Source organism: Bufo gargarizans, chromosome 9, assembly GCF_014858855.1.
Source record: "Bufo gargarizans isolate SCDJY-AF-19 chromosome 9, ASM1485885v1, whole genome shotgun sequence".
Taxonomy (NCBI): domain Eukaryota; kingdom Metazoa; phylum Chordata; class Amphibia; order Anura; family Bufonidae; genus Bufo; species Bufo gargarizans.
In genome coordinates, this window is record NC_058088.1 from 118,263,746 (window position 1) to 118,275,908 (window position 12,163).

General features: G+C 42.2%; 1 protein-coding gene across 3 annotated transcripts in view; it reads right to left on the minus strand.

Moving 5' to 3' along the window:
- Positions 1 to 225: 225 nt before the first annotated feature.
- Positions 226 to 12,163, minus strand: part of GDPD2 (glycerophosphodiester phosphodiesterase domain containing 2) — a 93,363-nt gene continuing 81,425 nt past the window's right edge. For all 3 annotated transcript variants that reach the window (XM_044268796.1, XM_044268795.1, XM_044268793.1), the window contains exons 14-16: positions 9,591 to 9,673; positions 3,804 to 3,832; positions 226 to 1,440 (exon numbers count right to left, since the gene is read on the minus strand). In XM_044268796.1, the coding sequence (XP_044124731.1) occupies positions 1,394 to 1,440; positions 3,804 to 3,832; positions 9,591 to 9,673 (159 nt within the window). In that variant the 3' untranslated portion in view covers positions 226 to 1,393. The remainder of the gene's footprint in view (positions 1,441 to 3,803; positions 3,833 to 9,590; positions 9,674 to 12,163) is intronic.

Genomic DNA, 12,163 nt, shown 5'->3' on the forward strand with positions numbered 1-12,163 from the left:
TGTCAAGTTGGTTTAGTCACAGTCCTGACATACAGTGAGGACTTGCTCTATTCCCTTTGCATATGAGGAAAATACATTTTCGGGTACATCCATTTTTGTTTTTGGAACATACGCCTCTCAAATATTAGCCTTTTCTTCCAATTTGATCAAATGAGAAGCATAAAAAATTAAAATAAAAAACACACAGCTTAAAATACACCCAAAACATAAGTGAATTAGGCCTCATTCAAAAGTCCACCAACAGTTTATTAATAAAGAACAGATTGATCCAGAAAAAAACAACATGACATTTCTACACCAGCAGCCGCCAGATATTCTGTAACAGTCTGAGATCTGCACAGCGCAGTGATTGAGGTCTCTTTAAACATAAAAGAATACAAAAGAGTAAAATATCTCCTTGGGGGGAACTCTCATGGCAGATTTGTTGCAAAAGGTATTTGGGACTGTCCCATACATCTGAATAGGGTTTGTAAAAATTACATCAGAGATATTTTAGCACGTGTGAATAGACTCTTAGATGTGTTCTCCTTTCAGGAGCCATTCCTGGCTTTGGCTATGGACAATATATTACAAACTACACAAAGCTGTGCTGAACTGTCCGTGCTGAAGCTTCTCTCATAACCACGGGATAGGACAGGTTTGTTTGTTTTTTAGAAGTTTGTTGTGAAGCAATTTAGGATGCAAGACTCTCAGAATCTGGGGCTAGTGCACATTGTGTGTACAACACGACTGTGGTGCGTTGGTCTATTTACAGGTGTAATACTTACGTCTATACAAGCCTAGCACACAAGGGCATTTATTATACAGGCGCACTGTGCGAGTGGTGTGCCCGTATCTCCTCGCCATGCAGCAAGTGCAAACCGTAGCCTGAACATGGTGTCCAGAGAAAGCTGCTATTGTTTTCTGCCACTTTTCTACTTCTAAAAATGGTGGAAAAAGCTTCTAAATAAGTCATAGTCAGTGCAACTCAAAGCCATGCTTACTTTTACCAGCAACACGCGTTTGGCCCAAGAAACCCAGAGTAAAAGCCCCTTTCCTTTGCTTCTTTTTCCCAGCATATTCTGTGCTATGCCACAGACTTCATCACCAAAGGGTTATGTGCACAGCACAATATCAGAAAGACATAAGGAAGACAAATGCCATACAGTACACTGCCAGATTTCACATTCAAATGAACAAAGATCCAACGGCCCAAACAGGCCAACATGTCAGGAAGCAGTTCTGTATGGAGCAGCACCTCCTATGACTCAGGAGTTAGGGGTTGTCTACAGATTGGACAGCGCAGATATCTGGAATCAGTTCAGATTAGCCTCCTCATGCTCCAGCCATCAGCCTGAGATGATGTGGAAGTCACAGTGAATTGTAGCGGATATGAAAGAGGCATCCATTGTCATTAAGCAACCAAATTTTCAATCTTCATCAGTAATACAGCTTCAGATTCTGCAAAGCAGAAAAGTATTTGGGATCAATTTCAGTACAATTCATTCAGTCCAAAACTAAATGTCCTCAGCCTCATATGCGCAATCTGCCCCATGCTGTAGGAGAGGAGTCCCAGACTCATCTCCAGTAAACCCTCTCCTCTTTTTCTACTTAACCCCAAAACAGAAGAAAGTGACCTCAGCTGCGTATTAGTATGCTGGGGACTTAGTGGTCCCAAAGCTGGCAACCAACTTCCTGTACTGTTTTCTGCCATACTTCAAAGTCATAGTAACTGGTTCCTATAAAGTAGATATACTGTGTTTGGGATGGAAAAATTTGATTTCAAAAGGTAATCTGTCACGTATGTGAGGGCAGTGTGACGTGGTAACAAATGCTCAGCTGTCTGCCAGTTTTGTAAAACTTACAGTCTATATGTAGGCTGCGGCGAAATGCAAGCGCAGTGACCTAATAGTCTGGTGATTCATGAGCTGCAGGCGCCCCTCACAAAACTGAAACTGCGCCTTCCCCCCAATGCCAATTTCTTAACCCAACCCCTTCCCTTCAGCCCTACTTGTAAAACATTACATACAGAGCTACAAATAATACAGGGTAATACAGCGCACCATGACAACTACTTTTCCATCCTCCCCAACTTCTGAACACCCCATCCTACCACCTCTAATACTGTGCCCACTGTGCTTTCCAATACTATACTGGAGAAACAGATAATCCCCCTATACAGTCCCACCAATAGTACTAATAGTAATAACCAATAGTAATAATTCTCTGTCAGAGTGCAACCAATAGTAACAATGTCCCTTATTTTGCCCCCAGAAGTAATAATGCCCCCAGTCGTAATAATTCCCCCTATGATGTGCGCCTGTACAAAAATATACCCTCTTATGTGTGCCAATACAATAAATGCTCCCTTATAACTTATGTCAGTACAAAAAAACTACCCCCTTTTAGTACCCCCAGTACAACGAATGTCCCCATAGTGGTCCCCTTATAATGTGTGCCAGTCCAAAAATGCTAATTTTTACAGCCGCAATGTCCCCATAGTGCTTTCTCCAATTACAAAATAATTAATCCCAAGACACACTGCTGAAATGAGTACGCCTGTTACGACTGCATGCTGCACCCAGCAGTAGATAAGTGGGGACAGATTCCCTTTAAGCCCTACTGCCTGAAAGAGGTGTGACGGGTATTCAGAGTATCATGGGTGCAGCTACAGCAATAGCATTGGCCGGTGCAATAACATTGTAAATTTTTATGGGGAAAAACTATTCAGCAGCTTTTTGTTATAATGTGGGTTTTCTAAAATATATTGGGGGACATTTATCTAGCCCTATACACCACAATTTTGACATAAAAAAGTCACATATTAAAGGAAACCTGTCACCGGGATTTTGGGTATAGAGCTGAGGACATGGGCTGCTAGATGGCCGCTAGCACATCCGCAATTCCCAGTCCCCATAGCTCTGTGTGCTTTTATTGTGTATTGTGTAAAAAAATGCGATTTGATCCATATGCAAATTAACGTGAGATGAGTCCTGTCCCTGAGATGAGTCCTGTCCCTGAGAGGAGTCCTGTACGTGAGGTGAGTCAGGGACAGGACTCATCTCAGGTTAATTTGCATATGGATCAAATAGGTTTTTTTTCCACAATAGAAGCACACAGAGCTATGGGGGCTGGGTATTGCGGATGTGCTAGTGGCCATCTAGCAACCCATGTCCTCGGCTCTATACCCAAAATCCTGGTGACAGGTTCCCTTTAAGGCACATGGCATCTGTGCACAACAATGTGCGACTTTTTGAGCTTTTCTGCACTTTCCCAAAGTGCCAAGAAAAAGGGGCATGGTTTAGCGGAAGGGGCATGGGGCCACGCAGCCGCCCGATTTACTATAACTTTCACCAGAAAGTGGCGGAAGTTATAGCTGAAGTCTAGGCCAGCCTGTAGCTGGCATAGACTTCCCTTTCTGGCACACAGCAGGGCTTCTGCCTCTTAACAAATCAGGCGCATCTCACGCCGGTGCAGGAAGATCAAGACTGGTGGATGGATCCGCCATTCTTGATATAGCTCCCCCATTGTGTTATTATACATGCCTATATTTTTATGATACTTATGCTGCTGTCTTTATTTAATTACACTAAGCAGTGGGTGCCCCCCATCTTATTTTGCTATAGGGCCCTATGAATTATAGTTACACCACTGCTGTGTATAGTACTTTGGAATATGAGGTTATAGGAATAGTTCTAGATGGACATTACACAACCTTCATATTTGTGGAAACTGACAAGACATCAATTTTCTTAAACCCTTTCACTGCGACAACACATGGTTGTGAAAACAGAAGAATTATACCATAGGTGAAAAGATCATACCTTCTTCTTCTCTTTTTCTAAAACACGCTCTAAATAAAAAGAAAAGAAAAGAAAAAAAGATATCAATAAAAGAATCACCCAGATCTACAATATAACCACATTAATTACAAGAGTAATACATGGAGGTAAGAGTTTCCTAGTGCCCAGAAAACTTCATCTTCTTTGTAACACCTCCAGCGGGAGCTGATATATAGTACGGTAGCCTGAATGTATGAGCTCAAGGAGAGCCGAGTACATTCATATGCAGTGAGCTTCCTCTGGTGGCATATCGTATCATACCCCTCTATACCTGGGGGTTGGGACTCGGAGCTATTAATGGGAAAACCAAACCTCCAACCCCTACAAACATTGGGACATATTTATCCTGAGCATAGGTCATCAATAAATATAACTTGGACAACGTTGTGAATGAAATATAAATACACTAATATGTTTTCATGATCTGAAATAGTATATGTTTTAACTGGAATAATAAAAAAAATATTGACAACATTGGACACATTAGGCAATAAGAAAAAACAGACACACAACAGGGCACTATATGTATGTAACAGCTTTTTTTCTTCAATGATTTCACTTATTTTCTTTATGTTGTAATTAACCCCTTCAAGACACAGCCTTATTTCACCTTAAGGACCAGGCCATTTTTTGCAAATCTGACCAGTGTCACTTTAAGTGCTGATAACTTTAAAACGCTTTAACTTATCCAGGCCGTTCTGAGATTGTTTTTTCGTCACATATTGTACTTCATGACACTGGAAAAATTAAGTCCCAAAATTAATTTTTTTTGCATAAAAAAATACCAAATTTACCCCAAATTTGGAAAAATTAGCAAATTTCAAAGTTTCAGTTTCTCTACTTCTGTAATACATAGTAATACCCCCAAAAATTGTGATGAATTTACATTCCCCATATGTGTACTTCATGTTTGAATTATTTTGGGAATGATATTTTATTTTTTGGGGATGTTACAAGGCTTAGAAGTTTAGAAGCAAATCTTGAAATTTTTCAGAAATCCAATTTTTAGGGACCACTACAGGTCTGAAGTCACTTTGCGAGGATTACAGAAACCACCCAAAAATGACCCTATTCTATAAACTACACCCCTCAAGGTATTCAAAACTGATTTTACAAACTTTGTTAACCCTTTAGGTGTTGCACAAGAGTTATTGGCAAATGGGGATGAAATTTGAGAATTTCATTTTTTTGCCTAATTTTCCATTTTAACCAATTTTTTCCACTAACAAAGCAAGGGTTAACAGCCAAACAAGACTGTATCTTTATTGCCCTGACTCTGCCGTTTACAGAAACACCCCATATGTGGTCGTAAACTACTGTACGGCCACACAGTGGGGCGTAGAGTGAAAGGTGCGCCGTATGGTTTTTGGAAGGCAGGTTTTGCTGGACTGGTTTATTTACACCATGTGCCATTTGAAGCCCCCTGATGCACCCCTAGAGTAGAAACTCCCTAAAAGTGACCCCATCTAAGAAAGTACACCCCTCAAGGTATTCAAAACTGATTTTACAAACTTCGTTAACCCTTTAGGTGTTGCACAAGAGTTATTGGAAAATGGGATGAAATTTGAGAATTTCATTTTTTTGCCTAATTTTCCATTTTAACCAATTTTTTCCACTAACAAAGCAAGGGTTAACAGCCAAACAAGACTGTATCTTTATTGCCCTGACTCTGCCGTTTACAGAAACACCCCATATGTGGTCGTAAACTACTGTACGGCCACACAGTGGGGCGTAGAGTGAAAGGTGCGCCGTATGGTTTTTGGAAGGCAGGTTTTGCTGGACTGGTTTATTTACACCATGTGCCATTTGAAGCCCCCTGATGCACCCCTAGAGTAGAAACTCCCTAAAAGTGACCCCATCTAAGAAAGTACACCACTCAAGGTATTCAAAACTGATTTTACAAACTTCGTTAACCCTTTAGGTGTTGCACAAGAGTTATTGGAAAATGGGATGAAATTTGAGAATTTCATTTTTTTGCCTAATTTTCCATTTTAACCAATTTTTTCCACTAACAAAGCAAGGGTTAACAGCCAAACAAGACTGTATCTTTATTGCCCTGACTCTGCCGTTTACAGAAACACCCCATATGTGGTCGTAAACTACTGTACGGCCACACAGCGGGGCGTAGAGTGAAAGGTGCTCCGTATGGTTTTTGGAAGGCAGATTTTGCTGGACTGGTTTTTTGACACCATGTCCCATTTGAAGCCCCCCTGATGCACCCCTAGAGTAGAAACTCCAAAAAAGTTACCCCATTTTAGAAACTACGGGATAGGGTGGCAGTTTTGTTGGTACTAGTTTAGGGTACATATGATTTTTGGTTGCTCTATATTACACTTTTTGTGCGTCAAGGTAACAAGAAATTGCTTTTTTGGCATCGTTTTTTTTATTGTTATTTACAACATTCATCTGACAGGTTAGATCATGTGGTAATTTTATAGAGCAGGTTGTCACGGACGCGGCGATACCTAATATGTATAATTTTTTTTTTATTTATGTAAGTTTTACACAATGATTTCATTTTTAAAACAAAAAAATTTTTTAGTTTCTCCATAGTCTAAGAGCCATAGTTTTTACAGTTTTGGGGCGATTATCTTAAGTAGGGTCTCATTTTTTGCGAGATGAGATGACGGTTTGATTGGCACTATGTTGGAATGTATATGACTTTTTGATCGCTTGCTATTACACTTTTTGTGACGTAAGATGACAAAAAATTGCTTTTTCTACACCGTTTTTATTTTTATTTTTTTACGGTGGTCACCTGAGGGGTTAGGTCATGTGATATTTTTATAGAGCCGGTCGATACGGACGCGGCAATACCTAATATGTATACTCTTTTTATTTATATAAGTTTTACACAATGATTTCATTTTTGAAACAAAAAAAATGATGTTTTAGTGTTTTCATAGTCTAAGAGCCATAGTTTTTTCAGTTTTTGGGCGATTATCTTAAGTAGGGTCTCATTTTTTGCGGGATGAGATGACGGTTTGATTGTTACAATTTTGGCGTACATGCGACTTTTTTGATCACTTTTATTACCTTTTTTGGGGAAGTAAGGTGGGCAAAATTTCAATTTCATCATAGTTTTTTATTTTTTATTTTTTTAGTCGTTCACCGTTCGGGAAAAGTAACATGACCGTTTTATAGATCAGGTTGTTACGGACGCGGCGATACCAAACATGTGTAGGGAATTTTATTTTTCTCATGTTTAATCAGTGATAAATGTGTTTTTTGATTTTTACTTTTTTTTCACTTTTTTCACTTTTTTTTTTGACCCAGACCCATATGGTTCTTGAAGATCCAGTGGGTCTGATGTCTGTATAATACAGTACAGTACAATATATATTGCACTGTACTATATTTTACTTACACTGAACAGATCTATGCTTTCAGCACAGATCTGTTCAGCACCATGGACAGCAGGACGCCTGAGAGGCGTCCTGTTGCCATGGGAACCTTCCCCGTCTGCTCAGTTATGTTCAGAACTGCGCAGACGGGGAAGGGTAAGGACGGGGCTCTGGGGGGGCTGTCTGGGAGCTCTCTCCCTCTCCATTCGGGGGGCTGCAAAGGCACAGCAGCCCCCCGATGGGAGAGGGAGGGAGCTCCCTGAGCTGTTAACCTTTTCCATATGGAAAAGGGTTAAACGGCTGACATCGCATCACCGATGTCAGCCGTTTATACCAGGGTGTCAGCAATGTGCTGGCACCCTGGTATACCACTGTACACCAACGATTATTATAATGGGAGGCGGGCGGGGGATCGCGATCCCGCCTGCCGCACCGCCCGCCTCCCGCAACTGCCGCACCGCCCCGCACCGACCACATACCGCCCCCCTGCACCCCGCCACATAAATGAATTCAGGGGTGCAGGGGGGGTTAAAAAAATAGATTTTTGCCAATTTTTAGGTTTCTGATCCCTGCGGTCAGGGACCGCAGGGATCAGAAACTACATAAAGCGCTGCAAACCGCAGGTCTGAATTGACCTGCGGTTTGCAGCGATCGCCGATATGGGGGGGTCACAGGACCCCCCTCGGCATTGAGCCTGAGTGCCTGGCTGTGTGTAACAGCCGGCACTCAGCGCTGTCACCATGTCTGCAGACATGGTGACAGTTAAATGCGATGAGGAGTATACTAGTCATGGAGCGCTAAGTAGCAGTGCTCCATGACTAGTATACATGTGATAGGTATAGTAGATTGTCACTCTCTCCTTCTCTGATCGCTTCCCTGACAGGAATGGGGACGATCAGAGAAGGAGAGGCACACAGTCCCTCCCTAACCCCCCTTACCTGCCCCGATGCGCTGCGATTGGTCCCTCTGCAGTATTGGACCAATCACAGCGATCGTGGGCGGGTCAGTGGGCCAATACAGCTCCTTCCGGCTTCTCTGGTTGCCTAGCAACCCCAGCACGCCGGCTTCACTGAATCTTCAGCGCTTCGGTCCCTGCGCTGACAGTGAAAGCCGATCACGTACATGCACGTGGGGATGCGGTGAGGCACCACATTCCCCCACGTACATGTACGTGATATTGCGTGAAGGGGTTAAGGGGCATTATTCTAGCCCTCCACCTCCTTACAGTAGCCTAAAAAAAATAAAAATAAAGTGTTGCACAGGTCTCCTGTGCAGAGTAGAGCAGGAGCCTGGTTCTCGCATTACAGCTGGGCTCCTGCTCTAATGGCCAAGACTAGCAGAATTGACGATTTCTGGCGTTTACAGGGGTTGTCTCACTTCAGCAAGTGACATTTAGCATGTAGACAAAGTTACAAGTCACAATGTATTGTGATTGTCCATACTGCCTTGTTTTCTGGCTAGATTCATTTTTCCATCACATTATACACCGCTCATATCCAGGAGTTACGGTCAGCCCAGATACGAGATGGCTGGACCGGGACCATGCTACTCCTATGGTCCCGGCCACCAGAAAGGACGTCTTTTACCGTCCAGGAATACCCATTGAAGAAAGCAAAAAATATAAAAATATAAAAATTTCTGGAGTGCTGCCCTTTTTTACAATATATATATATTTATTGTAAGAAGGTATAAGGAATCATCGTGGATGATAGGTACATGTCACCGAGGTTCCTGCCTCGGTGGAGTAAGAGCCGGCTTTTATGTTTCAGCAGCAGTTGCTGTTTGAAACCTTGATACTTAGCATGGCTGTTATAGCTTAACCGGGACGGCTCTTACTGGGAGTAGTCAAATTGCTGGGTGGGTGACTTCTCCCCATGTTCCAGGCCGGGTTTTGCCAGGCATAAAAGCCAGCCAGCACTGCCAGGTATGGTGGATTTACCTCCGTCTGACAGTGGAGCTCAGGAGGTCTGTGTGCTGTGATCTGAGGGCTATGTTGGGATCCGCGGCTTGAGCCGGGCTGGAGGGCTCAGACCCCTGTGAGGGCGAACAGGCCGTCTAATGCCTGCCTGTGGACTTGTCAAGGCAAAACTTCCAACAGTGTGTGAAGTAACACCAAGGAGAAAAAGGTGACCGTTTTGTATACAAACTTTTCATGTGTGTGAACAATCACCAAGCAACTTGCGTTTTTCTTTTTGCTTTCACTTGTGAACAAACACTGATGTTTTAAACCAAGAACTTGTACTTTGCCTCTGTGCTGCACCCGCTAATCCTAACTACCAGAGCGAATCCCCACAATAATATAATTTTATATATATATATATATATATATATACATACATATACATATACACACATATATACACACATATACATACATACATACACACACGCATGGACATACACTCACATACCTTCCACTACTTACCTCTGCATAAAAAAAGCCCATATTATGTGAATAAGAGCTACAACATCCGCTATTATCCAGATGATTAAATAATTATCAGGGTCCTATAAAGACAAGACAAGATTGTGACTTCCATAAGCCGCCACATGGTAAAAACTACGGTCAGTTTTATTCAAAATTGTCACAGTTTTGCAATTGGGTTTGTGCCTGTACAACCAGTGGAGTACATAGAGAAATAAGGGACCCATAGCAAGGATCAAACCAGGCCCCACCAGGGGACAGAAGGGTTTCTGCCTAAACCCTTTCCAATGACCCTTGGGACATTTTTCCACTTCCTCATTTGCTAAAAGTTGTTCCTTTACGCTGGGTTCACACCTGTAAAACGCACAACAGGCAAGAACCAATGATTCCCTATGGGAATGGTTCTCACCTGGGCGTTTTACAGCGCGTACAATCGCGCTGTAAAACGCCCGACGCTCAAACAAGTGCTTGAGCTTTTTTTTGGGCGTTTGTCGCGCGTTCCCGCACATAGAAATTCGGGAACGCGCGACAAAGTGTGAACGCCAATCTCTGTATGCGCGATTGTAAACGCCCGTACAATCGCGCATACAGAGCGCTCGTTTCCGAACGCTCAGGTCTGAACCCAGCGTAAGGGCTTGTTCACACGACCGTATGGCTTTTTCATTGTTTTGTGGTCTGTTTTTCACGGATCCGTTGTTCCGTTTTTTTGTTTCCGTTGTGTTTACGTTTATGTTCCGTTTTTCCGTATGGCATTAACAGTATACAGTAATTACATAGAAAAAATTGGGCTGGGCATAACATTTTCAATAGATGGTTTTGCAAAAACGAAACGGATACGGAAGACATATGGATTCATTTCCGTATTTGTTCTTTTTTTTTGCGGACCCATTGACTTGAATGGAGCCACAGAACGTGATTTGCGGACAATAAGAGGATAAGACTCAAAATGTAGCGGAACGGAAATGCGGACATACAGAAACAGAATGCTCACGGAATACTTTTTTTTTTTTTTGTGGACCCATACAAACGAATGGTTCCATATACGGAACTGAAAAAACGGCCCGTATACTGAACGCAAAAAACGTTTGTGTGAACAAGCCCTTAGAGGGTGGAGTCCTGACCAAGTTTTCAACTCCAGTAGAAGAGGCGATAATCCCAACTAAGACTGGGCCCCCTCTTGACTTGCGCCCCATAGCAGTCGCATGGTCTGCCGCTATGGTAGTTATGCCCTCGTGTACAGGGCATAGACTCAATATGTTTTATCTGTACAAGAAACATGGGCAAAACCCACATTGCAAAACTGAGGCAATTTGCTGTAAAAGAGCTATAAGTACAGGCACCTTAAAAATGCATGGAAATGTTTTCCTTACTATTTTCATTTACGTATAACTTATTTTACTGTGGAAGCAATGGAAACAGTACCACAATAGGGATTGAATATGTTGTTTTATATACTGTTTAGTTGTTTAGATTGTGATGGCAGCTCAGAAACATTGTGCTCTCCCAAAAACTCAATAATTAGCATAATAAAAGAGTAAATAATATCTTAACTCTTGAAATGTCTGTTGCCTTACAGGGCTTTCTAGCTCTAGGGGTAAGGCCACAAGGCTAGATTTCTGCATTCAGTTTTGGAACCAAAATCCGGAGTGAATTCAAAAGAGAGAAGTTGCATCTGTCCTGTATGCTTTCTCTCCTTTTATGATCCACTCATGATTTTGGCTTCTAGAACTTCATCAGGAAACTTGACCGTGTGGCTGTACTCAAGTTGTAATTTTTTGGCCTTTCCTGGAGAGACATGTTCAAGCAGGCTCGGACTGGCCCAGGGGAATCCTAGTCTCCCACCCCCTGCACAAGTGGCATATAACACAGTAGACTTACTGTACTACATACATACAGTGCTGCCCATAATTATTCATACCCCAGGCAAATTTTTACTTAAAGTTACTTTTATTCAACCAGCAAGTAGTTTTTTGACGGGAAATGACATAGGTGTCTCCCAAAAGATAAAAGACGATACACAAGAGGCATTATTGTGGGAAAAAAACATTTCTCAGCTTTTATTTACATTTGAGCAAAAAGTGTCTAGTCCAAAATGATTCATACCCTTCTCAATAATCAATAGAAAAGCCTTTATTGGTTATTACAGCAATCTTCCTATAATTGCAGACCAGCTTTTGCATGTCTCCACAGGTATTTTTGCCCATTCATCTTTAGCAATGAGCTCCAAATCTTTCAGGTTGGAGGGTCTTCTTGCCATCACCCTGATCTTTAGCTCCCTCCACAGATTCTCAATTGGATTCAAGTCTGAACTCCAAAACGTTAATGTTGCTGTCTGCTAACCATTTCTTCACCACTTTTGCTGTGTGTTTTGGGTCATTGTCATGCTGAAATGTCCACTGGTGCCCAAGGCCAAGTTTCTCTGCAGACTGCCTCATGTTGTCGTTGAGAATCCTCATGTATTGCACTTTTTTCATGGTGTCGTTTACTGTGATTAGGTTCCCTGGTCCATTGGCTGAAAAACACCCCCAAAGCATTAGGTTCCCACCACCATGTTTGACAGTGGGGATGGTGTT